The 21,533-nt window shown below is 39.6% G+C and overlaps 1 protein-coding gene across 1 annotated transcript in view; it reads right to left on the minus strand.

The window, feature by feature from the left end:
* Window positions 1-272: 272 nt before the first annotated feature.
* LOC141162009 (uncharacterized) overlaps window positions 273-21,533 on the minus strand; it is a 70,802-nt gene continuing 49,541 nt past the window's right edge. The window contains exons 10-16 of the mRNA XM_073647619.1: window positions 14,634-14,879; window positions 13,740-13,896; window positions 13,502-13,574; window positions 8,614-8,637; window positions 6,654-6,734; window positions 4,520-4,567; window positions 273-791 (exon numbers count right to left, since the gene is read on the minus strand). Of these exons, the coding sequence (XP_073503720.1) occupies window positions 727-791; window positions 4,520-4,567; window positions 6,654-6,734; window positions 8,614-8,637; window positions 13,502-13,574; window positions 13,740-13,896; window positions 14,634-14,879 (694 nt within the window). The 3' untranslated portion in view covers window positions 273-726. The remainder of the gene's footprint in view (window positions 792-4,519; window positions 4,568-6,653; window positions 6,735-8,613; window positions 8,638-13,501; window positions 13,575-13,739; window positions 13,897-14,633; window positions 14,880-21,533) is intronic.

Raw genomic sequence — 21,533 nt, forward strand, 5'->3', positions numbered from 1 at the left:
AAAGATCAGTCCAGTAGATGAAAAAAAGCAATTTTTCTGATAAGATATATTCAAAAATTGTGTGCTTTTGATTTATGAAATCAATATTAAAACAACTTTTACTTTTTTATTATCAAATTGAACATTTTTAATTTTTGGAATAAGCATTGGTTTTTACATTTTGATATCATATATACAAGAAAAGACCATTTTAAAAATGTAATTTGCTATTTTTTAACTTTTTAAGTACAACCATTCAGTTAGTTGTGCCATTCAATAATGATAAAGACAAGTTTGAATAGTAATTAATTTATTTTTTGTAGCAAAAAAGAAATCAGCTTAAAAGGATATTTCCCCTATTATATGGCATCACCTGTGCACTGGTGGGTGTCCAACTGCAGGGACACCCACTAATTTCCTAATAAAAGAGCGGCAGGGCTAATTAAGTTATCTTGATGAATGGCCCAGCACAGAGGGTTGAAGTGAATGCTGCACAATGCCAAAATTATCTGGAATATTCCTTCAAATACATCATAAATTAAAGTGCGAAATCAAAATATAAAATGTCAATGTTATACCTATTTTCACCAACTTTGTTCATGATCCCTGTGACTAATAAATATAGTGCATGTTTAAAGAAACAATAAAGTGCTCATCTAGAGAATTTTTTTAGTAAATGTTAAAATTCTCCGTCATTTCAGTCCTTTTTGATGCATAATAATGTTCAAAGGAGTATAATTCCAAACGTTACAAAATGAGAGTAACAATTAAGAATGAAAAGACAGTTAGAATGCCCAAACAAGTCTTTTTATCTAAAAAAGAAAAGATACAATTATTAAGACATTAATATATGATAAAATACAAAACATAACTATAAAATATATAGATAATAGTGATATTGACATATTGACATAGGTGTAAAAACTAGCAGGTAGGTATTTTAAACCTATAAACGACTTGGAAGATTAGCGCCGGTATAATAAAACATGGAGTTTATTGACATATACTTAAAATACAACATAAAATACATAAAAAGTGGGAAGGAAACTAGAACAGAAAAAAACTACACAGGCCAGTTATATAACACTAGATGATGGCCCGATTCTAACGCATCGGGTATTCTAGCATATGTCTCCCGACCCTCCTTTATAATGCCCCATGCAGGATGTCACATCCCCCCCCTCCATTATAATGCCCCATGCAGGAAGTCACATCCCCCCTATATAATACCCCATGCAGGATGTCACATCCCCCGTATATAATACTCCATGCATATAATACCCCATGCAGGAAGTCACATCTCCCGTATATAATACCCCATGTAGGATGTCACATTCCCCCTATATAATGCCCCATGCAGGAAGTCACATCCCCCCTATATAATACCCCATGCAGGATGTCACATCCCCTTATAGTGCCCCATGCAGGATGTCACATCCCCCTATATAATACCCCATGCAGGATGTCACATCTCTCCATAGTGCCCCATGCAGGCTGTCACATCCCCCCTATATAATACCCCATGCAGGATGTCACATCTCTCCATAGTGCCCCATGCAGGCTGTCACATCTCTCCATAGTGCCCCATGCAGGATGTCACATCTCTCCATAGTGCCCCATGCAGGATGTCACATCCCCCCTATATAATACCCCATGCGGGATGTCACATCTCTCCATAGTGCCCCATGCAGGCTGTCACATCCCCCCTATATAATACCCCATGCAGGATGTCACATCCCCCCATAGTGCCCCATGCAGGTCCCCTATGGCCCCATACAAAAAAAAAAAAAGGAGCTGCTGAGCAGGCACGGGGAGGGGTAAGTATGATGCCGGGTGCCGGGGTCCTGATCGAGCAGGGGGAGGGACGGGAGGAGAGAAGAGGGGAGGGGAGAAGAGGGGAGGGGAGGGGCATCACACTTGTCCTTGGGAGATAAGCGGCCATAGCCGCTGATCTTACGACGATAGCCGCATGTAGGTCAGCGGCGCCTGCGGCCGGGGGACTTAGGCTACGAGCAGCTGGCTGCATCTCCCGGCTGCATCGCCGCTGACCTCCGTGCCGCATATGAGCCGCTAATGGCCGCCATGTTTTTCTGAAATGCCGCATCGCTGATTGGCCGCGGCTGGACCAATCAGCGACCCGGGATTTCCTGGAAAGACAGACAGACAGACAGAATGACAGACAGACAGACAGACGGGATAAGACAATTATATAGATAGATGATATATCCACCATATAGAGCAAGTGGGGATTATTAACAGGTAGGTAGTTGCTACCTACCTGCCTGTTGTGACTGGCACCAATCTCCGGCAAAGCTCAGGAAGGCCGCTCTTAATGACAATTTAGCGGCTTCCGCTTACATCATGTTGGCAGAGCAGCAGCTTCTTTTATGCTCTGCTCTGTTAATGGGGCGTGACTGCTGATGTCATGTCCATTGACAGCCGGCTCTCCACTGCCTAACCGAGGGGAGACAGCAGTCAATCAGTATGACGTCAGCACTCACACCCTGTCAACAGAGCAGCCCAGGAGAGGAAGAGCTTCTCAGTTACCGCTCTGAGCCAGCGGCAGGTACAACAGGCAGGTAGTTAGCAACTTACTGCCTGTTAGCTTTTCGACCCATAATTAAAAAAATAAAATAGTCCTGGATAAAGCCTTTAACGGGAATCTATCACCAGATTTTTGTCATGTAATCTGAAGGCAGAATAATGGACAAAAATATAAATTCTAATCATATTTTATGGGGTTTTTTTTCAACATAATTCGCAGTTAGGTATAATTGACATTATCTTTACAGTATTACGAGGGTCAGTCAATAAGTAATGCCTCCTATTTTTTTTCTCCTTAAATAAGGTAGTTATGTTAAATATTCGAATTTGTCACAATTCCTCAAACCTTCTTCTCCAATCCACAGCAATTGCAACTTCCTGCACCAACAGGTGGCAGGACTGTATCCATTGCAACAGTGGATGTCAATACTGTTAGAAGATGGGTTCGTCGCTGTAACAAAGCTGAAGGGCCATCACCGTTGGCTGACAAAATGTGGAGTGGCAGGCCAGTAACCGCAGTGACTCCAAGCAACTTTCAGCGAGTTGATGACATCATTCGTGGTGACCGCCGGGTGACTGCAGATGAATTGTGGCATTATCTGCCTCAGTAAAGGCAGTGTGATGAAAATTATTGGACAACTGGGATACAGAAAAGTTTGTGCACGGTGGGTCCCAAGAATGCTTTTTACCATGCTGGAATACATGCCCTTGTTAAACGGTGGACCAAGACTGTGGAAATGGATGGAGATTATATTGAAAATTGACAAATTAATCGATAATGTTGTGGTTTCCAACCTATGTAATTGCATTTGAATTTCTTGCCAATTAAAAGGAGAAAAAAAATAGGAGGCATTACTTATTGACTAACTCTCATATGTGGGTTGATCACAGCAATACCATATTCATAAAGGTATTTTTCAATGTTTTACAACTTTTGGGCAAAAAACTAATTTAAAAATAATAAATGTTATGTTTGGTCACCAAATTTGATTCCCACAACATTTTATTTTTATGTAGATGGAGTTGCATGAGGACTTGATTTTTTGAGAGACAAGGTGAGGTTTCTACTACTACCATTTTGGGCTATATATGTCTTTTGATCACTTTTAAATTCATTTTTTGGTAGGCGGTATAAACAAAAAATATTGAATCTGAAATTTTATTTCATATTTATGAAGTTCACTGTGCAGTATAATTGATGCTATCTTTATTCTACAGTTTGACCCAATTCCAGTGGTAGCCAATATAAATTTATAATTTATTACTTTTGCACAATAAATCCACTTAAAAAAAAACAACATTTTTTGGTTGTCCTATTGTGAGAGCTCTAACAATTTTTGATTTTTTTCGGAATACAGATCTGTATAAGATTTTGTTTTTTTCCTTAACAATCTAGTTTTTATTGCTACCATTTAATGATACATATGACTGTTAGATCCCTTTTTATTTCATTTTAACGATGCAAAATGATCAAGAACAGCAATTATGGAATAGTTTTTCATAATTTTTTTTCACAGTATTCACCATGCAGGATAAATAATAATATAGTATACCATAAGTCATAACGAACACAGCAATATTAAACATGTGTTCTTCTTGCAAAGTTTTTCTTTTTGTCACAAATAAACTTTTCATATTTTATATTTTTTTACACTTAAAAATATATTTTTATTTTTTTTTAAGTGTTGAGATTGGAGCTAGGTCTAGTCCCAGTTCATGCATCTGGAGATAAACTTTGTATAACGGCTGACTCCTGCTGTGGATGGCATGAGCACAACCCCCGCGCCTGCCCATATGATCCCTGAGACATAACTGTGGTAAACTTCTTGTTATCTGGACATATAGTTACACAAATTGTGGAAAGGGTATAATGGCTACAGTATTTATCAAAGAACTTCCAACTTGTCTGATTTATAAGCTTGAAGAAGAAATGAATATTTATGACAAAGTACGTTGTATTACGAGTATTCATTATTACTAAATACATTGCTCGTACCGGTATTGCCAGTTGATGTAGTCATTATGGGAGATGTACTACTGACATCTGTGGAAACAAAAACAGAATAAATTTATGAAATTGTGCAAAATATTTAAGAGGTCATACCCTCCTGATTTGTATGTTCTATCAATATTAGTTATTAGGGGTTCGGTCCAACACAGGGTATCACTAATGAAGAACCATGGCACTTTAATTCCATAAAATTTGAAGATATTATGGAAGAAATCCAATATAAATGTGTACCATTTTAGTCCATAAGCCTTCATCAGACATACAGACTGCTTAAGGAAAAGCACATGAAGTATTAGACTATGGAGTGTCCACCAAGAGCGCATGTTGACTGTGTTGGTGCCATTATAGTCTAAGGCCCTTATTTTCACATACACCCAAATAACATTTTGTGGGGGGTTCGGACGTAAGCCCCGATGGGACCCCTAACCGTGGGGGAGAACGCAATGTGAACGGAACCTAATAATGAACAAAGTTAAATCAATCACATAAGGAGAGTTCGTCAATCGTAGAAAATGGATGTCATGGAGAGCAACAAACAGGCACAGTATGAATTAAATAACATTCTAGAATTCAGACCAAACATCAACTTGGATGTAATGATATAGTAAGTGAATTGCAGTAGTCAATCATATAATGTCCTTACCCATAATAATAAAGTGCCAGTGCAATATCCAGGGAGAGTCCCCAAAGCTCATTTCATGTATGCTTTTTCAAGGAGAGTGACTAAGTAGATATGCTGTCCAATATTCTAAGATCAATAATTCACATTGGATATCACGCTACCAATCGAACAGGCATTATTGATCTTCCTTTATATATCGGACAGAATATCTACTTAGTCACTTCCCTTGGAAAAGCACACGGGAAATGCGCATTGGGGACCCTCACAGATGCGTTATTATGGGTAAACACCTTACATGATTGATTAATGCCATTTATTTACTATATCATTTTATCCATGACAAGTTGACTTTTGGTTTCTAAATTCTGGAGAGATTGTGATTTAGTTTGTACTGTGTCTGCTGGTTGCACGTCATGACATGCATTTTCTATGATTGATTAACTCTCCTTATGTGATTGATGTAACTTTGTTCATTATATTTATCACATTAATTGCTATCTATGCCATAATTTACAGTTACTTGTGCCTATAATTCCTTGGATTTATTTGATCTTCCATTGGAAAACTTCTTCTTATCTTTGGTGTATAGAATTATTGTCTGTTCATTGTAATTAATTGCAACAATAAGTTATTGTATCTTTTACTGTATGAAAATGGTACTCCAGTCTCAATGACTTTTGTAGGTTGAATATTATTGGGAGTTCTTTTATTTATTTATCTATTTATCTTTTTCCAGTTATTGGAAGATGCACCATGTAATTCTAGTTATAGCATGTTCCCCGCCAGTATACTAGCTAAACGTCCTGTGAATGTAATTATATCTGATTGGACAGTGTCAGACTGTATAGGGACACACCCTATTGACAAGGAGAATAGTAAAGCTCTGTTGTCTTGCAATGTATACTTCTCTTGAAGGTATCATGTGCAAATGGAGAAAGTGGAGATAAATCCAATTTGACGAGAGTAGAAAGATGCAGTGAAAAAAACGTGAAGATATAAATGTGCTTTTTTTTATTTATCAACGCGTTTTGAGGCACGCCTGCTTCTTCATCACGATAATCCACTTCTTTGGTTTGTTCTGGTGAAGAAGCAGGTGTGCTTCGAAAAACGTTGATAAATAAAAAAACGCATTCATACTTTCACGTTTTTTTTCCACTGCATCTTTCTACTATTTTCAGCTCGGATTTATCTCCACTTTCTCCAGTTATACTTGGTATCGCCTTCTGTGGATCTGCAGCAGCCAATTTCTTCAATGACTACAGGGGTTGTGCCTATCCCAACCCTTGAAGGTGACTTAGGTGAGCATATTCTTTTGCTTTATTTTTCACTTTTAACCCGGATAAGATCCTATTGCGCTCATTATCTTTCCAGCACAGGAAATGGCACAACACAGTGTTCTAAGGAAAACGTTGATGTAAGTATTAACTAAAACAAACATGTCAGGAAAGATAAAGATTTATAACAGGAAATATGTTACATGAAAAGCATTGCTCTTACCAGCCTTCTTCTCAGGTATAGTCACTATGGGTGTATCAGCCTCCTTCTCAGGTATAGTCACTATGGGTGTATCGATAGGAGCTATGGTAACAAAACAAAATAATATTACAATAACTTTACTAGATTGATAATATAGCAGAATTATTAGCAGTCATAATAGTAGTGGTAGTAGTAGAAGTATAGACTGAAATGAGAAAAAAAGTGGAGAAAATTCAGCACCAAGGAAAAATATAATGAAAAAAATTCCATTTATTCGAAATCCATTAAAAAACATCACACAGGACAGACAGTAAGAATGAAGGGCATTCCACTGGTAACCTTATGCGTTTCAGACATTTATGTCCATACTCATAGGTAATAAAACCCTTACTCATTAGCAGTAAAATGGGCGCAACAAAAAAAGAAAAAAAGAAAAATATATAATATGATTCCTGAACTTTGACTACTGCTATATCATCTGATTTACTAAAATTTGTGCATTTTCAAATTAGGTTTTATGTATGCTTAATTACCTTTAGGTATTACCTATGAGTAAGGACATGGATGTCTGAAACGCGTAAGGTTACCAATGGCACCGGCCTCTTTTATGTTGTCAGTCCTGTATGACGTTTTTTAAAGGATTTCAAATGAATGGAATATTTTAGAATATATTATTCCTTGGTGCTGGATTTTCCCAACTGTTTTCATTTGCTGCTGGGGATACTGGCCCCACCATATCTGAGCATCATCCCATGTACTATTTATTGCTTTGACCATTTTGGTGAGCTGATGTTTTTTTTCTTTTCCTTTTTGTTTTTTTTACATAAACTGAAGTGGCATTAGCAGTCATTTCCTAGCCATCTGATTTAAGGATTTCTCCAGAGTCACCGGGATCTTCAAGGATGAACACAATAAGGCTAAGTTCAAATGAGCATATAAAACAATCAACTGATTTTAATCCGGAATAGACTAATGATTTTTCATCTGTATTTTCATCCGTTTGCCATCCGTATGTCCATTTTTATATCTGTATAGCATCCGTTTTGATATATAAGATTTATAAGACCAAATATAATTTGCTTTGTTAACAATTGCAACCTATCCATAAAAATCAGATGCTATACGGTTGATCTGTATATGTCACGGGTGTGTCAGAAGTGACATACAGTCAACCTGAAGTTGGTTGCAGAAGAACTCTTCGTTTGGCATTACAGACACCTTCTTAGCTGTCTCACTCTAGGACCCAGAGGCTACATTCCTCTTGCTAATTGACACCCAGGCCTGGGTGTTTAAATACTTGCTGTTTGCTACAGGGAGGCACCAGTTATATTCACTTGTTCTCTTGTGAAGGCTTGGAACTGTTGCAGTCTGCTTACCCCATTTCTGGTGCTTTGAGGACATTAGGAGTAATCTCTCTGAAGTTGGCTCAAGCTAAGTTACTTTTCTCCGTGTTTGTCTCCTTTGTTGTCTTTAGTTGTTAGTGGGGACAGACTAGTGCTCATCCCCCCCTTCCCAATCCAGGGCCAAGGAGCCAATATAGGGACGATAGGGTAGACAGGGTGATATCAGATCAGCCTAGGAGGTCTGCACTCCCCCCTTTCCCTAGAGTCTAGGCTCCCTTATTCTCTTCTTCTATTCTATTTTTGATGGACAAGTGTCATCTGAAACATGGAAAAAACTAGAGCATGCTTCAATTTTTTTTCAGGCCGACAGTGGTGGTAACTTTAGTCATTTTTACCATCTTGATAAGATATAAGTAATAGTATTATTACAATGATGTTTTATTTTAAATTAGGTATAGTGGGGGCATTTAAAGTTAAAAGAAAATCCCCCTTAAGTATTGTGATGCTATGGCTATTATGGTGTAAATTGTTGTTGGATTGATGAAAAACACTTGTACAATATATTAGAGGCCCATTGCCACACTGTGGCTTAGTTTCAAAATATAACAAGTTGCCTATAGATACTGTATTCTACTTACTGTCAGTGGGTTTGACACCAATATCTAGAAAGAAAAACAAGCAAAATGAGAATACTGAAGAACATTGCATCGAGACACACTCTAAAGAGAGAATTTAGTTTCCCTTTAACTTCCTTCTCTAGGATTAACTTTTTAAAAAATGGCTTGAAAGGCACCCAGACTGATCAGCAATTACTGGCGCCAGCCAGAAGTTCTCGTATTCTGCTGAAACACAGCAGCTCCATCATTTCTTTAGTGGCCGCGGCGGGTATTGCAGGTCTACCCACTATTCAAATGAAGTGTAGAATTTGGGATATATTTGCAGAAATAATTAGGTGGATAGCTTGTGTTTTTCATTATTTGCTTTGTAAATCATGCCATAGAATTTAAATAAACAATGGCAGCAAACAGCAAACTTTAATTGCTTTCCAAATTACTGATAATTTTTTTTCACATTATTTCATGCAAAATAGTTTCTGAAAAAGTATAGTTATAGAAAGTAGCCAGAATCAATATCCCTTTCACTGTAAAATGGACACAATGAAAAAAAATGATATATGCGTACATATACAGTACAGACCAAAAGTTTAGACACACCTTTTCATTTAAAGATTTTTTTGTATTTTCATGACTTTGAAAATTGTATATTCACACTGAAGGCATCAAAACTATGAATTAACACATGTGGAATTATATACTTAACAAAAAAGTATGAAACAACTGAAAATATGTCTTATATTCTAGGTTCTTCAAAGTAGCCACCTTTTGCTTTGATGACTGCTTTGCACACTCTTGGCATTCTCTTGATGAGCTTCAAGAGGTAGTAACCGGAAATGGTTTTCACTTCACAGGTGTGCCCTGTCAGGTTTAATAAGTGGAATTTCTTGCCTTAAAAATGGGGTTGGGACCATCAGTTGTGTTGTGCAGAAGTTAGGTGGATACACAGCTGATAGTCCTACTGAATAGACTGTTAGAATTTGTATTATGGCAAGAAAAAAGCAGCTAAGTAAAGAAAAACGAGAGGCCATCATTACTTTAAGAAATGAAGGTCAGTCAGTCTGAAAAATTGGGAAAACTTTGAAAGAGTCTCCAAGTGCAGTTGCAAAAACCATCAAGCGCTACAAAGAAACTGGCTCACATGAAGACCACCCCAGGAAAGGAAGACCAAGAGTCATCTCTGCTTCTGAGGATAAGTTTATCCGAGTCACCAGCCTCATAAATCGCAGGTTAACAGCAGCTCAGATTAGAGACCAGGTCAATGCCACACAGAGATCCAGCAGCAGACACATCTCTACAACAACTGTTAAGAGGAGACTTTGTGCAGCAGGCCTTCATGGTAAAATAGCTGCTAGGAAACCACTGCTAAGGACAGGCAACAAGCAGAAGAGACTTGTTTGGGCTAAAGAACACAAGGAATGGACATTAGATGAGTGGAAATCTGTGCTTTGGTCTGATGAGTCCAAATTTGAGATCTTTGGTTCCAGTCTTTGTGCGACGCAGAAAAGGTGAACGGATGGACTCTACATGCCTGGTTCCCACCGTGATGCATGGAGGAGGAGGTGTGATGGTGTGGGGGTGCTTTGCTGGTGACACTGCTGGGGATTTATTCAAAATTGAAGCCATACTGAACCAGCATGGCTACCACAGCATCTTGCCACGGCATGCTATTCCATCCGGTTTGCATTTAGTTGGACCATGATTTATTTTTCAACAGGACAATGACCTCAAACACACCTCCAGGCTGTGTAAGGGCTATTTGACCAAGAAGGAGAGTGATGGGGTGCTATGCCAGATGACCTGGCTTCAACAGTCACCAAACCTGAACCCAATCGAGATGGTTTGGGGTGAGCTGGACCGCAGAGTGAAGGCAAAAGGGCCAACAAGTGCTAAGCATCTCTGGTAACTCCTTCAAGATTGTTGGAAGACCATTTCCAGTGACTACCTCTTGAAGCTCATCAAGAGAATGCCAAGAGTGTGCAAAGCAGTCATCAAAGCAAAAGGTGGCTACTTTGAAGAACCTAGAATATAAGACATATTTTCAGTTGTTTCACACTTTTTTGTTAAGTATATAATTCCAAATGTGTTAATTCATAGTTTTGATGCCTTCAGTGTGAATGTACAATTTTCACAGTCATGAAAATACAGAAAAATCTTTAAATGAGAAGGTGTGTCCAAACTTTTGGTCTGTACTGTATATATATATATATATCTATATAGATATGTATCTGTATATATCTCTAAATGCCACTAGAACTCTGTGTGGCATTGACCTGGTCTCTAATCTGAGCTGCTGTTAACCTGCGATTTCTGAGGCTGGTGACTCGGATAAACTTATCCTCAGAAGCAGAGGTGACTCTTGGTCTTCCTTTCCTGGGGTGGTCCTCATGTAAGCCAGTTTCTTTGTAGTACTTGATGGTTTTTGCAACTTCACTTGCGGACACTTTCAAAGTTTTCCCAATTTTTCGGACTGACTGACCTTCATTTCTTAAAGTAATGATGGACACTCATTTTTCTTTACTTAGAATTTGTATTATGGCAAGAAAAAAGCAGCTAACAGTCTATTCAGTAGGACTATCAGCTGTGTATCCACCAGACTTCTGCACAACACAACTGATGGTCCCAACCCCATTTATAAGGCAAGAAATCCCACTTATTAAACCTGACAGGGCACACCTGTGAAGTGAAAACCATTTCAGGTGACTACCTCTTGAAGCTCATCAAGAGAATGCCAAGAGTGTGCAAAAGAGGGTGTGTCCAAACTTTTGGTCTGTACTGTATATCAAATATATATATATATATCTACATATATATATAGATATAACTAGATATATTTATATCTATTTATATATATATATATATATATATATATATATATATATATATATATATATATAGAGTCTATATATATACAGTCATGGTCGAAAATGTTGGCACCCTTGAAATTATCCCAGAAAATGAAGTATTTCTCCCAGAAAATTATTGCAATTACACGTTATACACATGTTTATTTCCTTTGCATGTATTGGAAGAAGACAAAGAAACAGAGATAAAAGGCAAATTGAACATAATTTTGAACAAAACTCCAAAAATGGTCCGGACAAAATTGTTGCCACCTTTCCAAAATTGTGGGTAAACAATTTTGTTTCAAGCATGTGATACTCATTCAAACTCACCTGTGGCAAGTAACAGGTGTGGGCAATATGCAAATCACACCTGAAACTAGATAAAAAGGGGAGAAGTTGACTCAGTCTTTGCATTGTGTGTCTGTTTGTGCCACACTAAGCATGGAGAACAGAAAGAGGAGAAGAGAACTGTCTGAGGACTTGAGAACCAAAATTTATGAAAAATATCAACAATCTCAAGGTTACAAGTCCATCTCCAGAGATCTTGATGTTCTTTTGTCCATGGTGCGCAACATAATAAAGAAGTTTACCATTCATTGCATTGTAGCTAATCTCCGTGGACGTGGACGATACAGAAAACTTGATGAGAGGTTGCAACACAGAATAGTCCAGATGGTGGATAAGCAGCCTGAACAAAGTTCCAAAGCAATTCAAGCTATCCTGCAGGCTCAGGGTGCACCAGTGTCAGTGCAAACTATTTGTCAACATTTGAATGAAATTATACACTATGGAAGGAGACCCAGTAGGACCCCACTGCTGACACAGAGACATAAAAAAGCTAGACTGCAGTCTTCCAAAACATACGTGAGTAAGCCAAAATCCTTCTGGATAAGTGTCTTGTGGACAGATGAGACCAAAATAGAGCTTTTTGGTAAAGTACATCATTTTACTGTTTACCGAAAATGGAAGGAGGCCTACAAAGAAAAGAACACAGTACCTACAGTTAAATATGGTGGAGGTTTGAAGATGTTTTGGGGTTGTTTTGCTGCCTGTGGCACTGGGTGCCTTGACTGTGTTCAAGGTATCATGAAATCTGAAGATTGCCAAAGGATTTTGGGTCACAAAGTAGTGCCCAGTGTCAGAAAGCAGGGTTTGCATCCTAGGTCATCAGTCTTCCAGCAGAACGATGACCCCAACCATACTTCAAGAAGCACCTAGAAATGGATGGAAACAAAGTGCTGGAGAGTTCTGAAGTGGCAGCAATGAGTCTGGATCTAAATCTCATTGAACACCTGTGGAGAGATCTTAAAATTCCTGTTGGGAGAAGGCACCTTCAAATATGAAAGGCATGGAGCATTTTGCAAAAGAAGAGTGGTCCAAAATTCCAGTAGAGAGGTGTAAGAAGCTTGTTGATGGTTATAGGAAGCGATTGATTGAAATTATTTATTCCAAATGGTGAGCAACCAAATATTAAGCTGAGGGTGCCAACAATTTTGTCCGGCCCATTTTGGAGGTTTTGTGTGAAATTATGTCCAATTTGCTTTCTTTTCTCTGTTTTTTTGTTTTGTTCCAATACACACAAAGGAAATAAACATGTGCATAACAAAACATGTGTAATTGCAATAATTTGATGAGAGAAATACTTAATTTACTGGAACAATTTCAAGGGTGCCAACACTTTTGGCCATGATGCATAATACAATGGGTTAATGTTGTCAAATGTGTTATGATAGTGAAGTAATCATTGCTTATCCATCAATCCCCTTCAGTGCAAAAGCTGCTGCTCTTGGAATCCTAGACAGTCTTGTAATTACTTTTTGCCTTAAACCATTCACACACCCTATGCCAGTATCAATCACTAGCCTCAGCAGGCAAATGCCATACTTGCAAACATCTCCTCTGAGGCTTGTGACTGGTTGCAGGAGTCACGTGAATGATGCATGTGACTGGTCTGGACGACTAGAGTTTTTGTGCCAAAGTGGTTATTTTAAAACATTTTCAGCCTGTTTTGCTTTATTTTAAATCCTGGACAACCCCTTTAAATAATTATTCATTTAGAATTTTACCCATACGAAATGGTCCTAGTGTTAAAGTCTGCCCAAGTGGTGAAGCACTGCGGGATTTTGGTCTAGGACAAACCTGAAAAACAAAAATATTTAACATGATAGATGCATAATAATAGACAATGAAGATAGATAGATAGATAGATAGATAGATAGATAGATAGATAGATAGATAGATAGATAGATAGATAGATCTGTTTAGTAAAATAAGGAAACTAGATTATGTCAAACTTCCACTTACAGGAACACAGGCTTCAGATTTACTGCAAAGATAAACATTGCAATGAAGAAAAACGTAGTTGTAGTCAATAAACTTGAACATTAAGATAGAGAATTTTCCTTCTCTTGAAATACCGTTAGCATAAATTTTAATGGTTTGATCATCTTCATTAGCACAGCTGTACAAAAGAATAAATAAAAAATATATATTAAAATGCATATCTATCTATATATCTATCTATTATATATCATCTATCTATCATGATCTATCTTTCAATCAATCATTATCTATCTTTATATGTATCTAATTTATTTTTATAATTATCTATCATCTAATATCTAACAATTCCTCCTTTTTGTTTATAAATTAATGGGTGTCACATTCTCCTATTGTGACTTGTTTCTTCACAAGTCTGATTTTTACATTTCTGCCATCTCTGTGCAGGATAACATGGTCGTATTTTGGAAGTGGGATTAATTAGGTACATTTTAAGTGTCCTTCATGGTGATTTCCTCTTGAGATTTCCTCTTGAGCTCTCAGCATTGTCATATATGAACATGGCCATAGAACAGCTGTGTTTTATATGCAGCTGTATTAGGGTTGCCATGAGACCCCTACTGAACCTCTGCATCCCCCTCACTATATATTAAGGCATACTAATATTATTTACATGTTTTTTTTTATAAATCTGCCAGAAATGTAAATATAACATTTTCCTTTGTATGTAATGTCCCCTAGAAGCATCATTCCTACATTCCGCATACCGCATACATTCTACAAGAATCCCGCAAGCTTCACGCACTGTTCTATAAACCCAATACCAAGGTGTAAGGCCACTTCATTTTTGAGGTGTGACATTATTATTTGTTACATCAATGAGGGGTTGTCTAAAATGAATATGCCTCTTTAACTTACCTGTCTACAATAATTGCATAATTTATTGGATCATTAGGATTTTGTGCAGGCGTTGCGTAGCAATGCTGCATGACAAGGTTAAATTGACTTGTATCGCCTTTAGAGATAAAGACACCTATAAACAATCTGTTTTTGGTAGATAAAGTAATTTGTCCTGATTCATAAGGTTCTAGGTAGGCTTCGTCTTTAAAGGCAGCCATTATAACATCGAAGCGCCCAACGCCTACTATATCGAAGTAAGTTGTGCTGTAAAAGAAACAAAAATATGGAGAAAAACATTATAACAAATGGATTTTTCCCTTCTCAACATTCTTAAAATCAAAATAAAAATCTGGTAATCCTATATTTCTGTTCAGAGGTGAGAAGCTCTCAATGATGGGAAAAGATATAAAGTGCTAAGTAGACAAAGGCAGAGTGAAATTACCCAAAACTGGGACAAATGGTCTATTGTATGTACGCTGTATGTACGCTGGAGGAATTGAAAGATCTGAAACAGTAACATTTGATCAAGATGATGGTAGTGGTCATTCGGAGATGTTTCACTGAGGTTGTCAATGATTTGGTCTTTTGGAGGTGTTTTTATTGAGGTGGTCAATGAGGTGGTCTTTCAGAGATGTTTCATTGAGCTGGTCTTTTGGAGATGTTTCATTGGAGTGGTCATTGAAGTGGCCTTTCAGAGATGCTTCTTTGATGGGGTCTTTTGGAGACGTTTCATTGAGATGATCAATGAAGTGGTCTTTCAGAGATGTTTCATTGAGATGGTTAATGAGGTGGTCTTTCAGAGATGTTTCACAGCATTTATGACTCTAAAGATACCATATTCAGTATGATACCTACAATCACTGAGATTAGATACTTGTCATATCAGAAATATCTACAATAATGGGAGTGATTTGCAAAAATGGTCTTTCCTAAAAGCTAATTAATTGTGATTGCTAGGGATCCTAATGCCAAGATACCCACAAATGAGATGAATGGAGACAACAACAGTCAACACTTCTAAATTAATGTGTTTCTTTCGTGGTATTATAAATAGTGTTGAGCGAGTATGTTCTTTTAACGCTTTCGCCGAGTATGCTCGGGCCGAGCTCCGAGTATTTACAGCTGCTCGGTGATATGTTTGAATCGTGCCCTTGTGCATGATTTGCGACTGACAGCTTTATTACATGTGAGGAAAGTCTATTTCTTACACATTCCTCACATGTAATAAAGCTGTCAAACAGTTGCAAATCATGCACACGGGAGCGATTCAACCATATTACCGAGCAGCTGTAAATACTCGGAGCTCGGCCCGACCATACTCGGACAGAACATACTCGCTCAACCCTAATTATAAACCTATAGCTCCACATAACTATAACTCCATAAATATATTTCCAAGCAAAATATCACCAGTAAGTCTTGCAGTCCCGAAGAGAACAACTTTAAAACCCCTACTTAATTTTTAATTTTATTTGAGCTTTCTCTTTAATTTCTCTTAAAAGACCATTGGGGTATACAAATTCAATGGATTCAATAAAGTGAGGTTCCTGAATGATGACCTCCATCAATTACATTTTTTTTTGTAGAATATAATATTAATGACTAGAGATGAGCGTTGTTCTACTCGAACTGTTCGCCAATCTCAAATTCGAGCTGTTTTGGGCGGTGTTCGAGCCGTTCGGCGAACACGAACAATTTGAGAAAAATTTGGCTGTTCGAGGTTATGTTCGATAACTGTTCGTGCACCAAAATCATAACTGGATTTTTTCTCAGTAATGATGAAAATTAATGTTAATACGCAGTTTGAGTGTACAGCGGGGTGGGGGGAGGGGCAGGGGATGGATCTCTGCAGGAACAATGAAGATCTCCATTTTTTTTTCTCTTTCCCGCATTTGCAGTGGGGAGGTGCAATCTGTCAGCCTATCAGCAGCGCACACACGGAGCGAAGTGCTTTTTTTCACACAAGCAAGGGCATGTGTCATTGGCAGTGTATGTCACATGTCCTTGCCCTATAAGACCAAGCCATTTTCCCCGTCGCCACCATTTTCTCACTGCTGCAGCTGCGTGTTAGACGGCACCGCTGTTGCTGTGTGCGCTATACCTTGTTAATTTCAAGCCAATTTTCGCACAAATATACAGATAGCTTTGGAGTAGGGAATAGTTGTGATTGCAGTCCTTTTAAGGACTAGGTTACAGCATTTCCTACAACTTTTATCAGGGAGGTCTGTGCTCTTAAATAGATAGGTTGTGGGAGTAAAGACTAATTGTAATTGGAGTCCTTTTCAGGACTAGGTTACATCAGTTCCTATCAGTTTTTGCCAGGCAGGTCTGTGCCAGTGCTGTGCAAGTTTTTTTCACAGCATTTGGCTGAATCTAGCAAAGCTAATCCTTTTTGGCCTATTGCAGAGTGTGTTAGTCAGTGGAGTAGCCTATCTGTGTTGCAAGATATACCACCTGTGTATAGAATACCAATTTTTTTACTGCACCTAGTGAAGTAAAATCTTTTGGGCATAGCATCATTCTATTAGTCCATCTATACTGACCTCCATCAGGTTGCAAATTAAAACTAATTTTTATCTGCATCTACAGTACCTCTGAAAAAATATTTGGGCTTCTACCTATGTGTGGGACTTGTTGTATTAGTCCATCTATACTGACCTCAATCAGGTTGCAAACTGAATATATTTTTTTCCAGCATCTACCTCTGAAAAAATATTGGGCTTCTAGCAGTGTGTGGGTCTTGTTCTATTAATCCATCTATACTGACCTCCATCAGGTTGCAAACTGAATATAATTTTTTTCTGCATCTAGCTCTGAAAAAATAGTTGGCCTTCTAGCTGTGTGTGGGACTTTCTCTATTAGTCCATCTATACTGACCTCCATCAGGTTGCAAATTAAAACTAATTTTTATCTGCATCTACAGTACCTCTGAAAAAATATTTGGGCTTCTAGCTGTGTGTGGGACTTGTTGTATTAGTCCATCTATACTGACCGCCATCAGGTTGCAAACTGAATATATTTTTTTCCTGCATCTACCTCTGAAAAAATATTGGGCTTCTAGCTGTGTGTGGGTCTTGTTCTATTAATCCATCTATACTGACCTCCATCTGGTTGCAAACTGAATATAATTTTTTTCTGCATCTAGCTCTGAAAAAATATTTGGCCTTCTAGCAGTGTGTGGGACTTTCTCTATTAGTCCATCTATACTGACCTCCATCAGGTTGCAAATTAAAACTAATTTTTATCTGCATCTACAGTACCTCTAAAAAAATATTTGGGCTTCTAGCTGTGTGTGGGACTTGTTGTATTAGTCCATCTATACTGACCTCCATCAGGTTGCAAACTGAATATATTTTTTTCCTGCATCTACCTCTGAAAAAATATTGGGCTTCTAGCTGTGTGTGGGTCTTGTTCTATTAATCCATCTATACTGACCTCCATCAGGTTGCAAATTCAAAATAATTTTTTTCTGCATCTAACCCAGCCAATAGTTTTGGCCTAATACCACAGTTTCGCCACTCAGCTCTGCTCGGTTACCATCCATTGTTTTTTTGTGCAAACAACTCCAGAGTTGTGAATTAGTTAACCACCAAAATGAGTGGAAAAAGGCCTGCTGCTGGTGGAAAGGGGAATGGGCGTGTTGGGAAGGGGAAAAAAGGTTGTGTCCGTGGGGTAGGTGTTAAAGCAACAGTAACATCTGCAGAAGAAAGACCATCTTCCAGCCAAACTAAAATGTCTACTTCTTTTAGCGGACAATGTGATAAGATCCCTTTCTTACGGCCACGCCAATCGCTACAAATTCCAGATGAGGCACAAAAACAGCAGGTGCTTCAACGGATATCAAGTGCTCCTTTAAGTGGGCTCTCCTCCACATCAACTTCAACATCACAAATACTCCAGTCCTCAAAGGTGTCACCCAAATCGCACTTGCTCCTCACAGCTCCCAAATCTCCAGCTGCCCGTCTGAGTATGAGGTAGACAAGATGGTTGAGTCTGCAGAGCTGTTTACTCATACTATAGCCTGGGAATCAGAGGTCGACTCCAGCGCTTCTGTGAATCCAGACGAGGAAATGATCTGCACTGATGCCCAGAATCTTTATGAGTCGGATCCAGGACCAGACGCAGAAGGTTCTGGATCCGGGGTTGACACCCTTATCAACCCCGTCTAAGCACAATAGCCAGCCCTCGGTCCCTCAGATGTGGACAAGTAAAAGACCATTTCTTCCTAGCCATGAGAAAGCTAAGAGGTTGAATTTCACCATCTGCAAGCTCTTGGCTACAGAAATGCTGCCTTTCCGCCTGGTGGACACAGAGGATTTTCGAGACCTTATGTCCGTCGCAGTGCCCCAGTACCAGATGCCCAGTCGGCACTACTTCTCAAAGAAAGGTGTGCCTGCGCTCCACCAGCATGTCGCACATAACATCACCGCTTCTTTGAGAAACTCTGTGTGTGACAGGGTGCATTTCACCACAGACACTTGGACGAGTAGGCATGGACAGGGGCGTTACATGTCGCTGACTGGGCACTGGGTAACTATGGTGACAGCAGGACAAGGGGCTGCTGTCCAAGTCTTGCCGTCCCCACGAGTTGTGCGTCAATCCTCTTTATGTCAAAGTTCCTCCACTGCTTCTGCCTCCTCAACCTCCTCTCGGTCTTCCACCTGCACCCAAAGCCTGTCTGGTCATGCCACAAGCTTTCTAACTGCGCAGAAGGGATCCTGCACACCTCCTTACTATGCTGGCAGTAGGGCTCAACGTCATCAGGCGGTTTTTACATTGAAATGTCTGGGAAATGTGAGTCACACAGCTGAGGAGTTGTGGTCAGCTCTGGAGAACCAATTTCATGAATGGTTGTCTCCACTGGACCTGAAACAAGGGAAGGCCGTGTGCGACAATGCTGCAAACCTGGGTGCGGCCCTTCGTCGGGGCAATGTCACACACGTGCCTTGTATGGCTCACGTGTTGAACCTGGTTGTCCAGCAATTTTTAGCCCACTATCCCAGACTAGATGGCCTTCTGCAGAGGGCACGGTCGCTGTGTGCTCACTTCCGCCGTTCGCATCCCGCAGCTCAGCGACTTACATCTCTACAGAAGTCGTTGGGCCTGCCACTTCACCGGCTAAAATGCGATGTGCCTACCCGGTGGAATTCAACTCTGCACATGTTGCAGCGACTGTGGCAGCACCGACAAGCCCTGGTGCAATACGTTCTGATGTATAGCCTGGGCCAACGAGAATCAGAGGTGGGGCAAATCACGCTGGAGGAGTGGTCTCAGATCAGGGACCTATGCACCCTTCTGCACAGTTTTGAAATGGCGACGAAGATGTTTAGTGCTGACGAATCCATTATCAGCATGACTATTCCGGTGATTTACATGCTGGAGCACATGTTAAACAGAATTCGGAGTCAGGTGGTGGCACAAGAGGAGGTGGAGGAAGTAGAGGAGGAGGAGTTGTATGAGGAAGGGCTAACATCTGCAAGGTCCAGATGGTCGGCAGCACCAAGGCGGCAGGCATGTGAGGGTGGGGGAGATGGTTTTACCAGGGCGCATGGTAGCAGCCAAACTAGTGAGGAAGGTGCAGGAGCCCAGGAAGAAGTGGAGGACGAACTGATGGAAGACTCATCAGATGAGGGAGACCTTGATCACATTTCTGTTGTGCGAGGTTGGGGGGAGAGGACAGAGGAAGGAAGCATGATTGTTACCTCGCCACCAACACAACAGGGACTTGGTGCTCCTGGATGCGCAACACACATGAGTGCCTTCTTGCTGCACTACCTGCAACATGACCCTCGAATTGTGAGAATTAGAAATAATCCTGACTACTGGGTTGCCACACTGTTAGATCCCCGGTACAAAAGTAAATTTGCAGAAATTATTCCTGCCGTAGAAAGGGATACACGCATGCAGGAGTATCAGCAGAGACTGTTGCAGAATCTTACATGTGCTTTTCCACAAAATACCAGTGGTGCACGTAGTGAATCTCACAGTTCCAACTTGCCAACCGTGGGACCGTCAAGTGTTCAGCACTCAAACCGTAACAGAACCACAGTATCTGCTGGTAACATCAATTTTGCGGAATCATTTCACCACTTTTTTAGCCCATCCTTTGCAAGGCCACAGGAGACAAGAAGTCTGACACATAGTCAACGCCTAGAGACGATGGTACAGGAGTATCTCCAAGTAAACATTGAAGCCACGACTGTGTCACTGGACCCTTGCTCTTTTTGGGCTTCCAATCTGGATAAATGGCCGGAGCTAGCCACTTACGCCTTGGAGATCTTGTCATGCCCCGCAGCCAGCGTTCTGTCTGAACGTGTGTTCAGCGCTGCTGGTGGTGTGCTGACAGATAAGCGCACGCGGCTCTCCACTAATAATGTAGACAGACTCACGTTCATAAAGATGAACAAATCATGGATCCGAAACGACTTTTCTACCCCTGTGTCATCCTGGGGAGAGTAAAAGCTTGATGATTGGTTAAAATCACCCTACCAACCGTTTTAAGCTTTCAAATTACTAATCATGTTTATCTGTATCTTGACTGGAAAATAATTTGGGCTTTGTAGCAGTGTGCAGCACTGATCCTATTAGGCCATCTATACTAAAGCTTCAACAGATTTAAAATTAAAAATAATTTTTAGCTGCATCTAGCCCGGAAAATAATTTTGGGGCTCCGAGATGCGCAAGGCACATAAGTGCCTTCTTGCTGCACTACCTGCAGCATGACCCTCATATTGTCAGAATTTGAAGTAATCATGACTACTGGGTTGCCACACTCTTAGATCCCCCAAACTTTTCGATCAACCTTTTCATTTTAATAAAGACCAAAAAAATGGTCATTTTTGAAATTATAAGCATTAGCAGGTTGTTAGAAACTGAAATCAAACAGTTTTCAACTCAAAATTTTATTCTAGGTGATGT

The sequence above is a fragment of the Phyllobates terribilis genome, unplaced genomic scaffold, assembly GCF_046119375.1.
Source record: "Phyllobates terribilis strain yellow unplaced genomic scaffold, ASM4611937v1 Scaffold_9__5_contigs__length_417890890, whole genome shotgun sequence".
NCBI classification, from domain to species: domain Eukaryota; kingdom Metazoa; phylum Chordata; class Amphibia; order Anura; family Dendrobatidae; genus Phyllobates; species Phyllobates terribilis.